The 17920-nt window shown below is 40.9% G+C and overlaps 1 protein-coding gene across 1 annotated transcript in view; it reads right to left on the minus strand.

Annotated features, from left to right (window-relative positions):
* The window catches only part of STARD9 (StAR related lipid transfer domain containing 9), a 192969-nt gene that overhangs the window by 17136 nt on the left and 157913 nt on the right, over window positions 1-17920 (minus strand). Inside the window, exons 23-24 of the mRNA XM_026651250.2 lie at window positions 16164-16647; window positions 443-11893 (exon numbers count right to left, since the gene is read on the minus strand). Coding sequence (XP_026507035.1) covers window positions 443-11893; window positions 16164-16647 — 11935 coding nt within the window. The remainder of the gene's footprint in view (window positions 1-442; window positions 11894-16163; window positions 16648-17920) is intronic.

The following is a 17920-nucleotide window of genomic DNA, read 5'->3' on the forward strand; positions in this document are numbered from 1 at the left end:
CATAGCAGTATTTACTAACCGAAACAAGAATGAAATATTGTTATAAAAAATACTGAGGCATCAAATTTTTTACATTGCAGTAACTCATCAACAGAATCCTACTCCAATGGCTCACAGTGCGGAGATTGGTGCGTGTGATTCTCATAGCTGCTAATGATTTTGGTTCACTTAGTAGGAGGAGGACGTTAGACCTGAATAATCTGTAGCTTGTACTTCTTCCCATTTCCATTATTACAGCAAAAGCCTTGTTCTTAATTATCATTTACTACGGGTAAGAGAATCTTAACGTTACGCTTGTTCACACAAATTTTTCTGTTCTCGAGATAAGATCTTTTAATAAACTGAATATTTAACACTTGTTATGTTTATTATTATTATTATTATTACTAAAGTGTATTTAAAATGCATGAGATTCCACACAAAACTATTTTAAGTAATTTACCTTTCATAAAGTTGCTGCTTTATGGGAACTGAAGTCAGATCCTCCCCTGTTCCATTCTGAAGAATTCTCAGCAGTGCATCTGTTTCCCCAATTCCATAATTTAGCTTTGCTTCAGTAAGCTCTACAGTAAGAGGGTGCTGCTTCATATCCAGATGTATGCCAGACATAATCTGGGCACGCTCTCTTCGAAGTCTCTCAATTTCTCTTGTTCTACTTTCCCAAGGCTGGGATTTCACTTCTGTTTCAGTTGCTTGTTTGCTGACTGGCTTCTTTTCCATTTGATTTTGTAAATCAGCAGCACTGCCAGTCAAACTAATTATTGAGGATGGAGGACTGCCCTTCACTCCACACCAGTTGCTAAATTTATTGTGTAGGGGCAAGTCACGAAGACTATAGCTTCGTGGCCTGTGTGTATTCACTAAGGAGTCATTCTCGTTTAGTAGAATTTCAGTATTACATTCACTTGCAGAAGCCGATGCTGTATCATCATCTTGAAGGGGTACATGCATGTCACTCATTTTAGAAAGTGGAAAAGGGCAGCTATTTTGATTTTTCCAAAAGGAATGGTGGAACTGTGCAGAAGAGGCTTCTATCTGATGTTCTGGAGATCCATCGGCATTTGTCTTGCTTGACCAACACGTGCTAATTTCTTGATTAAAAAGCAAGTCAGAATTTGGAGGGGAATGTCTACATTCCTCAACACAAGAAGTCTGAGAGTGGTTTTTAATCAAAGAGGCATCAGAACTTCCAGTGGTTTTGTCATATCTGATTCTTCCTGAAGAGCCTCTTCCTCTTCTGGTGGCATACATACAATGTAGTGAACGTTCCATTGGAATGTGCTCTTTGAGATCATCAACTAAATATTCCCCATGGCCAGAAACCTCTAAAGTGCTACTTGAATGATACAGTCTTTTTGCATGAATTGTAGTGTGAGCGTCAACAGTGAATCTGTGCTTTTCCTTCAATTCTTTTGAAACACCTATTCCTAAGAACTCTTTAGCCGTGTTCTTATCTGAGAAACTTCCAGATTTCTTGCTCACTTCCTTGCTATTTCTAGAAGTAGTAGATTCATTGTCTGTTTCTGTTTGTGAAGAATTGTCTACATGAGGCTCCAAGGTGCCCAAGCCAGAACATGAACGTGATCCTTGCTTTCTTTGATTACTAAGGGAACTTGAAGTATCAAGAGGATGTTCCACAGATCCCTTGATAGACCAAATGGACTTGCTACAGGTAACCTGGTTGCTTGGATTTGCACTAAGTGTTAGAATAGGGGAAGAGGCTCTGTCAACTAATAAAGTGTTTTTATAACATAGCTTCCTTACTACTGCAATATCAGATTCATCAACAGTTCTCTTATCCTGAATGTAATGTGCTGGAGATTGAGATGTACTAGAAGTAGAGCTGCTAACTACTGTGCATGAAGATTCATCTTGTCCTGAACTCAGTGAAGATGATACAACAACAGGAGAAACTGTGGGACTGCCAAAAGCAACATTCTGCTGTGTGCTGAATGGTGGTTTCTGAAAATCTAAAATAGGAGTGGAGGCTCTGGCTAACGAAGGCAGATGCATAAAGGAATCTCCCAAAATATTAGCAGCAGAGTCACTGAAGTCAGGCATGCTCTGCATTCTCATTTCAATGCTTTCTGGAGTTCTCGCTTGAATAGTCAGACCTACATCTTTCTTTTCCTGAGACCTACATACAGTATCTGAACCTACCACTTTCACAATCACATTCACTTCCTGAGCTTTCATCAATTCATTTTCAATTTTTGCCTGCAATAGATTTTCTTTGTTTTTGCTTTGTGGATGTTCTGAAATATCAGCTTGAATGCCTACATCTCCTGTAGTTTGAGTACAACTGTCTGACATAGCAGCCCTTACAATCTCTTCAGCAATTCCTCTTTGATTGATTTTGGCATTCTGCTCGTTATCTATAACATTCTGTTGGGAGAGGTTTCCCAGAAGCTCGGAAGTGTTATGAAGAAGCTGCGATAGGTGGATGGACAGATTCTGCATGCTCGCCCAAGAAGAAGGTCGCTGAAATGAACTCCTACTTGCATCTTGTTTTCTTGCAGAAACATCTGTATAACTTCTCCGGTGCCTTTTCTGTCTTTTATACCTTCCTGTAGTCATTGTTTGTGTTCCCTGCTCACAGGTAATGCCTTGTGTTTTTTTGGAGGCTGTTTCTGACTCAGAAGGGTAGAGGAGTACAATTTCATCAACTTGCATGGAAGTGTTTCCAGGTTGCTCAGAAGGATTCTCAAATGTTGAAATTCTGTTTTTGGGGGTTGTTTCAAGTATCTCACTGGACACATTTACATAATGCTTGCTGTTGTCACTTGAATATGTAGATTCAAAGCCCTGTCTCACATCATCCCATCCCTGGGGGTCTTCAATGCTGCTTAAAGTGCTTGATAGTACTTTTGTATTAGCATAAGAACTGAGATGAGAGTGAAAAGGGGAGTTTTGAGAGTTCAGTCCATTATCCACACTGGAGCATCTCATAACCTTATGATTATCCAGGCTTAGAGGAGGCTGACGGCAAGAGACATCACTTGCACTACCAAAAACATATTGCTTCCAACCAATCTTGCAGAGTCCATCTTGCTGCCATGGATGAATGTATGGATTGATATCACTTGAACTAAAATGCATTGCATCTTTATTGTCCTGTAAAAATAAATCTGTTTCTTCTGGTTGATCTCTCAATTCTTCAATTGTCTCTTCATTGCACTGTGGTAAAGAAGTATTAATTGAATGTTTTTTTACTTCTATATCCATGGAACGACCAGCTCTATGTGCCAAAGCAGTTGAATAGTGAATAGCAGAGGGCTCCAAGGAATTGCTGCCTCGGCTTCTCTCCCCATAGTTTTGTGCGCCTTTTGGATCATAATTAGCAAGTCTCTGAGTTTGTACCAATCTCTGCTGCAATCTAGGTTTATATTTAGCCAGTATGAAATTATCTGACTCCAATTTTGAAAATCTTTCAATTCCATGAAGATCATCTTCAGTTGGAGATGGAGGCTCAACACTCATATTCAATTCTTGTAAAGATTTAGAGGCAGGATACAAAGAAAGATGTGCCTTAGACGAAACTTCTGAAGTGTATTCAAGATCAGAGATTTCAGAAATAGCTGGCGCTGACAATATGTGATTCTGTAAACAATTTCTTTGTTCATCTTGTTTGCAATGCTTTGTATTTTGTGCAGTAAAGTATGATTTTTCATTCCTAAGTAATACCAACTTGGGTTCCTGTGGAGGCAAACAACTGTTTTCTGGTAAAATTTTGAAGGATGTATTCTCATTTTTCATGACAGAAAGATTTAGCCTTTCTGATTTTGAAGTCTTTCGCTTAATCTTCATTATATTATCTGCCACTATCTGAGAATTGTCAGGACTATCAACATTTGAACATGCATTATTTTTGCAGTGTACCATATCTTTTCCACTGCTTACATTTGCTCTACTTTGATCTTTTTCCCTGGCATGCCCAACCTGCCAATTGTCTTGTAAATCTGCACATGAATTTATTTCAAAATTTGAGGCAGCGTGATATGTTTCTTTGGGATCAGCAGCATTGTTATCTGTGGGACATACTCGCCCATACAGATTGTACATGTACCTGGAATCCACACTAATGTTTTCTGAACATGGGTTTTGCAACATTGTAATTTGTGGGTCCATGAACTCATTGGCAAAAACTGATGATGCTATGGTTTGATTTTCAACAGGATCTTTTCTTAAAAATGTTCTTCTCTGCTTCCTGTCTGTTGCAGGAAGTGCCTTCTCATTTCTGCTAATTCTCTCTCTCATATTTTCTTCTGTATTAAGAGTTGCTCTTCTAGCATCCCCAACAGCTAATGATGATGACATAGAAACATCATCTTCTACTTTCCTTAGGTTTTCTAAAAATGCTTGTTGTAGCGAAACTTTATCCCAGGGTTGTTTATCAACTTCTGTTTCACTGTTGAGTTGTTCAGAGTTACTTTTATGTATTGATTTTCCATCTTCAGCAGGATATCCTTGAGAGGCAGATTTTGTATCAGCTATTGGGAGATGTCCCTTTTCTTTTGTAAGAGAAAGTACAATACTTGTTGAAGCAGATGGCTGCTGGTCAAATATCACAGCATCATCAGATTGACTCTCTTGCATTTGTACTATATCAAATGCAGAACAGTTTGAAGTAGTTGTATGTGAAACATCGTATCTGCTAGTTTCATTGTAACCAATGTCAGCAGTAAGAGGATATTCTGAAAACATTTTTAATGATGGGTAAGAAACTTTTGGAAATGCTCGAGGCAACTCTCTCTCTTGTCTTTCTTGTAGAGAATGAGGATTTGTAAAAGTAGATGACAACTGGCCAGTCAAAGAAATGTCTTGCAATGAGTCATCAAGCTGCCTAAATTTCAGAGATTTGGAGTCTTCTGGCAAATTAGAGGTTTCAAAGGTACTAAGATTGTTGGAACTTTGAAATGTTGTATAAGCTGGAACATCTTCCACAGTGCATAAGGTAAGAGATTTTGTTTCCTTATTGCTAATTTGTTCAAGACTTTGATATGTAAGCAAGCTCTTCTCTGGTAGTTTCATGCCAGAACTACCAATATAGTCTTCTGGGTATAAACACAATATTTTTTCTTTTATACCATGGCAAATCTGGAAAGAATCTTGACTTTGTTCTTGCTTTTGATCTACTCCAACTACCTCTTTAGTGATTTCATCATGCTGTGTGTTTGTTCTCTCTCTCTTTCCAACTGCAGAACAAATTTTGCTTTCATCATCTTTCTGATTTACAGAGAGATCATCAGAAACAAGTATAGGCACATCCAAATCTAATGATTCACTTTCAAAGTATTTTGTTTTTCCAAAACAAACAGCATCAATTTTACATTTGTCTTCTCTGCTGTCTACCAACACATTTGCAAGTGTAGCAGGGCTATTCTTCAGCAGACCATATTTAGAAACACAAGAATTCATATTATATCTTGCAGAGGGTTCATCATAATGAGCATTTTTCCACAAGGGCTGATTAATACTTTCTAAAAAGGTCTCAGAAGCAACTGCAGAGTTGTCTGGATATCCCACACAAAGATCTCTAGAAGCCCTGTATGCCTGAATCTCACTGGGTTCAGTTTGATATCCAAATACATCAGGAATCCTTTCACTATTACTTCTACAGTCTGTTTTAATATAGTCTGCAGCTGAACATTTCTCTGTCTGATTGCATTGTGCTAATTCTTTCTGACTTATATTAATATTTTGAAAAGCTTTCTGAGAACAGACCTCTGGTAGTGATTGCTTTCTTTTCTCTTTCATAGCATTATCTTTCAACATTGAAGAGGAAAGCAGATTTTCATTATCTGAAGTCTGTGGACCAGACACAGCCATTGATGCAGCCATACTTCCTTCTTGAACTATATCATCTAAGGAATTAAAATGAACTTTTGATTTTCCTCCCACACTTAAGCCTGTGCTGTGCTCTGTGTCAGAATTGCTCACATTTTGAATTATATCTTCAGGAGAATCTAACCTTCCCAGGGAAACTGAATTATTTTTTGTGCCTTGACTAGGTGTAACAATTATGGATTCATGACACCCTGCAATAGAAGAAGTTGAATTTATGTCATCCTTATCAGGAAATTGCCCAGATACAGCATAATTAGATGTGTTGTTTAATACAAAGTGTCCTTCCCTCTGCTTGTTCTGCATGATCATGGTTTGCAGAAAATCAGAGTCTTTATTTTGCATTTTATCAGAAAATGATTCATCTCGTCTCTCTTTGTTAAGCGTACTGGGTGCTCCAACATGCACATCGTTCTCCATTAATGTTTCATAATAAGGAAGAACAACTCCCGTACCAGCATTGCTATTAAATGACTTTACATGTCCTCTTAACACAGTGGGAGCATCCTGCACAACTTCTGTGCTGTTATTTATTCCAAAATATAAAGGATGATTTACAGACTGACATGGAAAGACTTTAAGCAAATACTGTTGAGTTTCTTCAGAAGACTTTATAGTTTCTGGGGTACGCTGTTGTTTATTAAGTACTGAGGAATCATTGGCATCATTTCTAGAACAATCTTTAGATACCCAATGACTTTCTTTTAAGATCTCATTTAATTTATTATTTGTCAGTTGGTGGCTGCCTTTGTTTTCAGGTGGAACTTCATTTTGATTTTGTGAAGCAGTCAGTTCTCGACTCTCAATGTTTTCTTTGAAAGCCTTCCTTTCTTTATCTGTTCTAAAAACAGACGCATTATACGTTTTCAAACTTTCATTTATTACATCTGCTTTAGCCATTTGTACCAGATTTATCAGATGTGTTTTCTCCTTCTCTTGTGCTATGAAGCGCATTGGATCAGATTCAAAATTATCAGGTCTGCTTCCAATAAAATTTACATCCAAATCTTCAGACACCCCACACTCGGGATAGTCGGTATAAGAACTCTTATCTGTCTTGCTATTCTCTTTAATAAGTCTTCCAGATTTTCCTCTGATTACATTTTGCTCACTATCATCAGCTGAACTGTCACAGTTATTGATGTCTTCCACCAATTTATTCATTATACCTGTCTTGCTCTTCTTTTCAATTGCATCATGGCTACCTCCTGTTAACCTTGAAGTATCAACGGACAAAACATCTTGTTCTTCTAGTTTGGAAGCTGTAAAGTATCTTTCTGGGATCTCAGATTCAATTATAAATTTTTCACTGTTGTCTGTGTCAGAATACATCTGATCTAGAGCTGGAGTCTCTTGTGTAAATGAAACAACATTTACATTTGTGTGCAGTTCACCTCTCCCTGTGCTAACCAACATCTCATGGTCTTTTACATTAGTTTGTTCCTCACTCCCAATCATTTTGGAGTTAGTTATGCTTCCATCAACTCTGTTTTGTTGAAAAAAGTTCTGATGGGCCATCACCAAGCAGTCTGTTATACAAATTTCACTTGTATTGCTAGAAGCATTTTTTTGTTCCTTTTCACCGTTTTCTAAAGAATTCTCTTCTCCACAACTACCTGGTATTGTTCTGGCTATGCTTTCAGTATTCAACACATTTTCTATTATTCTGTTAGTCTGCTTCAACTCCTCATAAGTATCAAGGAAGCCTATAGTATTCTCAGAGAAATCTGATGAGCTGGAATGCAGTGATGAAGGAATGCGTTTAGAAGCAGCTTCAGTCTCTGTTGAACAATAATTTATTTCCATGTTTGCTTTCCTTTTATTTTCATGACAGCTACTTGTCTGAATGCAGCTGTCAGAAATCTCCACTGTTTTTGATTCATCAGTGTGTTCTACACCACCAACACTATATACACCCGATTCTTCTTTCTCTGCCTCTTCATGCAGTACTGTTGTGTGCAGTTTTTTGTAAAACTCATGGTGATCTTTGCAAGCCACAAGATCACTGGGATCTTTTGATCTCTGAACCAGACTTTTGTTTTCCAAATTATTTCTGCTCCTTTCTGCAATATCACATTGGGCTTCAACTACGGAGTAGTTATGTAAGGTTTCAGTCTGTCTAGCTTTAATTTCCAAAATATTGCTTTCCAACTTGATGACACTGTTAACCAGTTTAGCAATTTCTTCAGTGGTGTTTACTTTTTTACTCTGATAGGGAACCAAAGTCTCTTCCAGGATAATTTCATCTTCAGGATCAGCTGCCTTCTTTGTGCATTCAGATTTGTTATTCACACTTGGACTCCCTTCTTGGAAAGCAGTGTCTGATATAATTGTATTGTGTTCAAGCACTTTTCCAGAGTTTGGTTTTACATAATTACTGGTTCCTCCAACAAACAAAACCTCTCCTGAGAAATCACTTTCACTATGAACCATACAAGAAAAAGCAGTTTCACTCTCTTCTCTTGATTCAGGAAAAGATTTGTTCTTGGTCTGGGTATCATCAGAGAGAACGGCTCCATCATATCCCACAAGACCGTCAAAAGCCTTTTTATACATATTGTTTTTCTGCTCTTCAGATTTTAAGCAGCACATTGTGCAGAGGCAATTAGAATTAGTTCCAGAACAACAACTTTTTTCGACATTGTTTTCTATACTGAGATTAGATCTGGTATCACAAATTTCATTAATCGCTGTAAGATCCTGCAGTTGTGTATTATATTTCTCAGCTTCAGAAACACGTAGGAAAAGATTAGTTTTTGCTGTGTCATAGTAAAATTCACTTGAGTTGGCCTGTGAGGTGGATTCATCTCTAATTTCACAAGTAGCTGCAGTTGAGAGCTCAGTGTTTTTTCCATTTAAATTCACATTAAGGTATCTTAATTCATCTACCACCAAATTTCTATATTTGGATGAAGACCTTTCCTGGCCTACAGGGTGAGAACTCAAATTATGTTTTTCTGTACTTTCACTGCTTTCTTTTCTTATAGTCTCAGGACATAATGTGGTGTTTCCCAAAACCTGTAGGGATAAGCAACTTTCAGGATTGTCAGCCTGTAAACTTTCAAGAAAATCATTCTTTAAAACAATTTTCCTTTGAATTTCACAATTATTTTGTGAACACAGATTTTCCTCCTTCTGTTCATATTCTTCAGTATCTCTGAATGAAGGGGCCTCCAAGGCAGTTTCAATTAGGATATCTCTACTTGTTGTATTACAGACCAACTCTTTCTGAAAAGTGTCTATTGATGTTGCGAATTGGTGATAACTAGCATCCTGTGGAAAGGCTGCAGGACCAGTGTGACAGAGTTTTCTTTCAGAAGAAAAATCTTTGTCTATGGTTATTTCTCCTGCAGACAACTGTTGGTAATCAATCTTCTGCACAGATTTAAAATTATTCCCCCTGTAACTGAGCAGACCTACTTTACCAGCAGAATTTTCTCCTTGTTCAACAGAAGTCTGAAGTGTATAACTTTTCTTTATACCAGTATTCCTATTCTTGTTTGACAGGTCACTGAGAAAGAAACCCTCATCACAGGATGTTGATGTTCCCTCTTTTGCAAAGAGCTGACCATGTTTTTCATATATTCCCTGTTTTTCTGAAGATGTTCCTACTGTGGGTATTGAAGCTGTATCAGGACACAGCCCTTTAGACAATCCACTGGCAGCTGCATTGACAGATGCATCTCTAGTGTTTGAATCTAATGGTTTTGATTCCGTTATCAAATTATCACAATCATTACCCGTGTCTTCTTTTTCAATAGTTCTAAAGAAGTTATCTTCTAAATCAGAATCTCCATGATCATTTATCTGCTGTAAAACATATGTAGATGGTGTTGAAATTAATGATATTTTTTTAGAATCCTGATCCTTGGGCAGTTCAGGATAAATTGTGGGGGGAGAGCCCTCTTCTTTTCCAGATACTGGTAACAAACAATCTGTCACAGAGGTTTTTTTCAAACAGCTATACTGTTGTGTGTATTCAACAGTAGATCCATAAGTAGATGATACAGTAAGCTGTTTGTGTTTAGGATGAACTGACTTGACATCTTCATAATAACCACGTTTTGCTGAAAATGCTGAAATGGGGACACATGAAGTGCTCGGTCCTATTGAACTGACAAACAATGACCTAACATCTTGAGATTCTAAGACAGAATTTTCATCAGAATTTGCATTTTCTTTGACCATCTTACTTAATAAAGATCCACTCTCAGGAACTTTGTTTTCATCTATCTCGAAATGTGTTGTTTCTGGTAATGGTATTTCTGATCCATCAGAGGAGAAAGTTGCATTTATCTCATTTACGCCATGTGATAAATGAGAAATACTATGTAACTGCTTATAGCCAGAGACAAAAGATACTTCAGCAGCTGACTGCTTTAGGTCATCTTTCTTCATCCAACATTCCAGCTTGCTCAGATGAGCACCACAAAATTGTAAATTTTTATGAAAAGAAGGTACAGCTATTCTGGGGCTGCTGATTTCACTTTTTGAGTCATATGAAGACAAAGCATCAATGAGCGTCAAAGGGTTTTCACCTGTAGAATTAAGTCTTTGATCAACAGACCCTTCTTGTTCTACAAAACAAACCTTCATCTCTTTTAATGGCTGTTTGCAAGTGTTATTGCAAATGGACGGTGTTTGAGTACCCAGATAAAAAGAACTGCTCTGTTTTAGATCATAATTTGTTCCTTTTACATCTTTGTCACAGGCTCCAGGCTTCTGGTATTCCTCAGTCTGTATGGCTGGGGACCTAGGACTCTGCAGCGTCCAAAATATCTCTGCAGGCACTTCATCAGATGAATCAGATTTGGATTCTTCTACCAAATCTTCTGCTAACACCTCTTCTGCATCAGCTAAGCTATCCAGAGAAAAGCTTCTTTCAGTCTTTGCCAATCCACTGCGTGATGTGGATGAGGTCACCAAAGGTGAGATATGGTGATCGTATCTGTCTTTGTAAAACTTAACTGGCTCTTGGTGAACCACTAATTTGTGAAAACGTTTTTTACTTCGTTTTTTGGCTTTATTTTCTTTTTCTACCAGAGAGTCTTGAGACATCTGACTATCATCACTTTCAGAATCTTCTGGGTTGGTGATACATTTATTCCTGTCTGAATCTTCCTGTTTCAGTTGCTCAGTCAAGGCTTTCGCATAAGCACAGGAGAGAGAATCCACAGAGTAGGAACTATCAGTATCAGAAAAGTCATTTTCATCATCCTCTTGCCAGTTCCCTAGCAGATCTGTGGCTGTTTTTGAGATTCCAACACTCAACACCTCAGCACTGTGCCATTTTTTTTCAATGTAACGGAGTGGTGTCTGGATGTTTATCTTATTAAGGTTTCCTACTGAAGTAGCTGTCATCAGAAACTCCTGCTTTTCCACTAACTGCCTATCATGACTTGGCAAGGATGACTTTGGCTCTCTTTTCAAGTTCCTTGCTGTTTGACTTAGATAACCTGATGGTGGCTTTCCACGCACTATTGATTTTTTCACTTCCTTAGTAAAGCTTTCTGGAAGTGAATCTTGGCGCTCTCCTCTTAAATCCATTCTAGACTTTTTATGAGATGCTTGGGCTTCACTTTCTTCTAGCTGTCTCCCTGTAGGCTGACTTGAATCTCCTAATACCTTCACTTTGGTCACTTGTGTCCCTGTAATAAAGGTTTCAAGTTCACCTTTCTTCTTAAGCTGATCGGGAGAGAGGTTCTTAGAGGTCTGGCTTTGAGGTTCAGTTTGTACTAGTCTATCATCTAATTTTTCCATTTTTTTATTATCTTTGTTGATATGTAATATGATAACTGAACCATTACAGTCTTTTTCTGCTCCTTTTTTATTTCCAAACAGTGATGTCTTTTGTTTTTTAGTTAGCTGTCTCTGTGTTGCAAAGGACCTATACCTCTCATCATTAAGGTAATCTCCCCTGGAATTGTCTTTAATTGTTCTGGGTAGATATTCTAGAGACAGCGTTTTCCATGGTGCATTGCCTTCATGGCATTTATAGGTATTTGGTGAGGTAGATAATTCAGAGGTGGTGTCCCTCTTCAGGAAAGAGCTGTGAAAATAATCCAAGACAAAAAATCAGAGGCTTTCATACACTGCGTGACTATATAAGTATATATTATGTCCTTGACCCATGGAGACTCAGTAGCTGTAATCACTATTAATCACACTATAGCCCTGAGTCACTGAAATCCACTTAACACAAGTCTAGTCATGCCCCCTTACCCTTACCCTGTGGTTCCCAAATTTAAGAGAGCTCTCTGAGGATATTCTCAGCTAGTTTAGTAATGACTGGCCAGCTTCAAAATCTGAGCCAGATACAGCACTTTAGTCAGTGATAGGCAAAAAGCAACGCTGTTACTATTAATCAATTATTTCAGAATGCCCACAAGAGTACTGGGTGCTTCATAGGAAAATAAACAGAAGACAAGTCCCTGAACTCTAGAGCATACAGTCTAGTGAGAGACTTCTCAATCAAGTTAAAATATCAAGGAAAAGGGAATGATGCAGGGTTATGTACAATCAGATTGCATATGTATATATTAGGGCTGTCAAGTGATTAAAATAATTAATCACGATTAATCGCACTGTTAAACAATAGAATACCATTTATTTACATATTTTTGGATGTTTTCTACATTTTCAAATATATTGATTTCAATTACAACACAATACAAAGTGTATAGTGCTCACTCTATATTTTTGATTAGAAGTACTTGCACTGTAAAAAAAAACCCCAGAAGAAATAGTATTTTTCAATTCACCTAATACAAGTACTGTAGTGCAATCTCTTTGTCATGAAAGTTGAACTTACAAATGTAGAATTATGTCAAAAAAAAAACAAAAAACCCTGCATTCAAACATAAAACAATGTAAAGCTTTAGAGCAGGGGTTGGCAACCTTTCAGAAGTGGTGCGCCGAGTCTTCATTTATTCACTCTAATTTAAGGTTTCGCGTGCCAGTAATACATTTTAATGTTTTTAGAAGGTCTCCCTCTATAAGTCTATAAACTATTGTTGTATGTAAAGCTTTTTAAAATGTTTAAGAAGATTTAAAATTAAATGAAAATACAGATCTTATCAGTTTAGTGCAGTGGTTCTTAACCTGGGGTGCACGCACCCCCTGGGGCAGGTCCCGTGCAAGGATATTTTGCGCCATAGGCGAAACTTCCACCTCCCCTCCTTGCACATCGGTTCATTGAGGGGCAAATCCCAATGAGCCTTTATAGACCCCAGGGGCCAGCCGTGCCCAGGGGCTGCTCCCCAGACCAGGTTCCCCCCTCTCCGCCCCCTGAACTCCCCTAGAGGGTGCACAGCGCCCCCGCGAGCCCTCCCCACCCCACCCCGGTGGCCCCCGCCCAGAGTCCACTCACTGGTTTTGCCAGGCTTGGGCCACTGCAGCAGCTCGGCAGCGAGAAGCCGCCTTCCGGAGGCACCAGAGAGCCAGAGCATCCTGTTTGCAGCGGCAGCGAGCCCCAGCCATGGAGTAGGCGGCGCGGTGCAGGGGGGTAGCAGCCCTGCAAAGGCAGCGGCGCCGCTAGTGGGGAGCAGCTGCAACCCCCGCCCCTCCTGCCCAGGCTGCGCCCCGGCGCCCCCCCCTCTGGGGGCTCCTGCAGGCTGCAGCAGATGCATCTGGGCAACAGCCCCCATGCACCCCCCAGCTCCCCCCTCGTCTAGGGTTACCATATTTCAACAATCAAAAGAGAGGCCGGGGGGAGGGGGGGGGGAGAGTCCCATCCCCATCCACTCCCTCCCACTTCCCACCCTGACTGCTCCCCTCAGAACCCCCAACCCCCCCTGCTCCTTGTCCCCTGACTGCCCCCTCCTGGGACCCCTGCCCCAACTGCCCCCCAGAACCCCATCCCCTACCTAAGCCTCCCTGTTCTTTGTCCCCTGACTGCCCCCTGAGGCCCCCCCCCACCCTAACTGCCCCCCTAGGACCCTACCCCCTACCTGTCCCCTGACTGCCCCGACCCTTATCCACACCCCCACCCCCAGACAGACCCCCGGGACTCCCACACCCCATCCAACCACTCCCCGCCCTCTGACAGGATCCCCAGAACTCCCGACCCTTCCAACCCTCCCCCTGCTACCTGACTGCCCCCCAGGACTCCCCTTACCATGCCCATGCCGGTCAGACGCTGGTTCCACGTGGAGGCAAAACACACTGCCGGGCTGCCACGCGCACAGCCCCTCCCCCGCAGAGTGCTGAGGCAGTGGGAGGGGTAAGCTCTGGGAGGGGCAGCGGCGGCTCACACTTCTGGGAGCCGCAGAACCCGAGCGCAGGGGGGGGGGGACGGGGGGGGGGGGGCGCGCGCCTGCCGCCAGTCTGGGGTCCTGGCCGCCGGCCCCGCTCAGCCTCCTGCCGGCCTGGGGTTCCGTTCACTCAGCCAGCAGCGGGCTGAACAGGGCCAGTGGCCAGGACCCTGGCTGGCAGCCGCGTGCCAGGCAAAATCGGCTCGCGTGCCACCTTTGGCACATGTGCCATAGGTTGCCGACCCCTGCTTTAGAGCCTGCAAGTCCACTCAGTCCTACTTCTTGTTCAGCCAATCGCTCAGACAAACAAGTTTGTTTACATTTGCAGGAGATAATGCTGCCTGCTTCTTGTTTACAGTGTCACCTGAAACTGAGAACAGGCGTTCTCATGGCACTATAGATGCTGGCATCGCAAGATATTTACATGCCAGATGCTCTAAAGATTCATATGTCCCTTCATGCTTCAACCACCATTCCAGAGGACATGCGTCCATGCTGATGACAGGTTCTGCTCGATAACAATCCAAAGCACTGCAGACCGACACATGTTCATTTTCATTATCTGAGTCAGATGCCACCAGTAGAAGGTTCATTTTCTTTTTTGGTGGTTCGGGTTCTGTAGTTTCCGCATCGGAGTGTTGCTCTTTTAAGACTTCTGAAAGCATGCTCCACACCTCATCCCTCTCAGATTTTGGAAGGCACTTCGGATTCTTAAACCTTGGGTTGAGTGCGGTAGCTCTCTTTTGAAATCTCACATTGGTACCTTCTTTGCGTTTTGTCAAATCTACAGTGAAAGTGTTCTTAAAATGAACAACATGTGCTGGGTCATCCTCCAAGACTGCTATAACATGAAATATATGGCAGAATGCAGGTAAAACAGAGCAGGCGACATACAATTCTCCCCCAAAGAGTTCAGTCACAAATTTAAATAACGCATTATTTTTTTAACGAGCATCATCAGGATGGAAGCATGTCCCCTGGAATGGTGACCAAAGCATGAAGGGGCATACAAATGTTTAGCATATCTGGCATGTAAATACCTTGCAATGCTGGCTACAAAAATGCCATGCAAATACCTGTTCTCACTTTCTGGAAACATTGTAAATAAGAAGAGGGCAGTATTATCTCCTGTAAATGTAAACAAACTTGTTTGTCTTAGCGATTGGCTGAACAAGAAGTAGGACTGAGTCGATTTGTAGGCTCTGAAGTTTTACACTGTTTTGTTTTTGAGTGCAGTTATGTAACAAAAAAATTCTATATTTATAAGTTGCACTTTCACGACAAGGAGATTGCACTACAATACTTGTATGAGATTAACTGAAAAATACTCATTTATTTTTACAGTGCAAATATTTGTTAAAAAAAAATATACACTTTGATTTCAACAGAATACAATATATATGAATATTTAGAAAAACATCCAAAATATTTAATACATTTCAATTGGTATTCTATTGTTTAACAGTGCGATTAAAACTGCGATTAATCACGATAAATTTTTTAAATCAAGATTAATTTTTTTGAGTTAATCGCGTTAGTTAACTGCGATTAATCAACTTAAGCATATATATGTTTTGGTGGTTCAAATGTTGTGGGTGTGTTGGGAGTGGTTAAGGGTACCCGTGCTTATCTTTTAAGGTGACACTGCAGAAGTGAGTTTTTAGGAGTGGTTTGAATCAGGCAAAAATGGAGTCCTGACCAAGAGTCCAGGAAAGGGATTCCAAACCTATGAAAAAGGTGCAGAGGCATGTGTGAGAGCCAGTGAAAGGGGTATCAAGGAGGCAGGGGCGATGTGAAAGGAGACTAGGTCAAAGATTTAGGCGGGGTGCAGTGCCTTGAAAATAAGGACAAACCGCTTGAAAATGTGTTATAAAATAAGTCTGGAGACTTAAAGGGAAGTGAGAGTGGTGCAGCTGCTTTTATAAGATGGAACAGGGTTTTGACTTATACAAAGTTTGGGTTAATATACCATTATAAAAATGTTTTTAGTACATTACCTGATACTAGGGCAGCAAATATTTCTTAAACGTGGAACAAATATGGAAAATTCTACAAAAGTTTACTTACCTGTAAATGGGTACATGTGGTGGGTAAGGATTACAAAAAGAATGTCTTCTGTGTTGCAAGGAACTTGAACCCAATGACTTGCTTCTCCTTTGCAACTTGTAATCCCAGGAGGTAATTGTGGTATTTTGGTTCAGGACTTGGGACTGTTTCAGGTTATCCTCACTGAGCCAGCAGCTGGCCTCTAGCTGCTCTAGGTTTCTCTTGGCTTCCAGTAATTTTTGCTTCTTGACAATCCTCTCCAGCTGGAACTTGACCTTTTTCCGCCTTATGTTTCTTTCTGCTTTCTTTAAAGAGTATCTCCGCAAAAGCTCCAGCTGTACCAGTCTCTTCCTGTTCTGCTCTACCAGGGAAGGACAGATCTCCAAATCCACAGTATTCTGCACTTCAGCTTCTGCATATGACTTAGACTCTGTCTGTACAGCAAACTCCCTCTGCTGCGGCTGGAGGGAAGCAAGTTGTTTCTTCTCATTAAGCCACTGTTGGTCTATAAGCAAAATCATAAAAGAAAAATATTAGAAAATGTCTTCATTATTATCCTGTTCCTAATTTCATTCAGCAGCAAAGACCCACCTGAAGTGTGTAATCAATTATACATTAAGACTTCATATGAATTATTTAAACCAGACCAGGATATTTAAAATGGCTGCTATCAGACATCTCTTCTGTTCTGCTTCAGTATATTGTTGGCCTACCCACACTGCCTTTCTTAATTCTAAGATCCCTTCCTTCTCTAGGGTAGAGGGTGTGAAGTCTAAAGGGTACACAGATGGGACAGAAGCAGGTAGCCAGATTAAAGGCAGAAGCAGGCAGCCAGACAAAAGGCATTCTCTGATTTGTACTTGCTGGATACCAATGGAGGATACTCGTGATCCAATGAATCTAGAGAAAATGGATATGTCACATCCCCTCTAGTGGCAGCATTGTGCTGTATTAGTAATGGAGAGACCTCCAACTGGGATAAGACTTGGAAAGCTGAGTACAAGTATGCTGCATCAGTGGTGGAGTTGGTTTTAAAACTAAGGCCTGGTCTACACTAAGAGGTTATGTCGAATTTAGCAGCGTTAACTCGAATTAACCCTGCACCCGTCCACACAATGAAGCTATTTATTTCGACATAGAGGTCTCTTTAAATCGATTTCTGTACTCCTCCCCGACGAGGGGAGTAGGGCTAAATTCGACATGGCCATGTCGAATTAGGGTTGGTGTAGATGGAATTCGACGCTAATAGCTCAGGGAGCTATTCCACAGTGCACCACTCTATTGATGCTCTGGACAGCAGTCCGAACTCGGATGCTCTGACCAGCCACACAGGAAAAGCCCCGGGAAAATTTGAATTCCTTTTCCTGTCTGGGCAGTTTGAATCTCATTTTCTGTTTGGACATCGTGGCGAGCTCAGCAGCACTGGCAACGATGCAGAGCTCTACAGCAGAGGTGACCATGCAATCGCAGAATAGAAAGAGGGCCCCAGCATGGACTGATTGGGAAGTCTTGGATCTGATCGCTGTGTGGGGCGATTAGTCCATGCTTTCGGAGCTGCAATCGAAAAAACGAAATGCGAAGATGTACGAGAAGATCTCAAAAGCCATGACGGAGAGAGGATACAGCCGGGATGCAACGCAGTGCCGCGTGAAAATCAAGGAGCTGAGACAAGGGTACCAGAAGACCAAAGAGTCAAACGGACGCTCCGGATCCCAGCCCCAGACATGCCGTTTCTACGGGGCACTGCATTCCATTCTAGGTGCGGCCGCCACCACTAC

Source organism: Terrapene carolina, unplaced genomic scaffold, assembly GCF_002925995.2.
Source record: "Terrapene carolina triunguis isolate 2854851 unplaced genomic scaffold, T_m_triunguis-2.0 Scaffold96, whole genome shotgun sequence".
Classification (NCBI taxonomy): domain Eukaryota; kingdom Metazoa; phylum Chordata; order Testudines; family Emydidae; genus Terrapene; species Terrapene triunguis.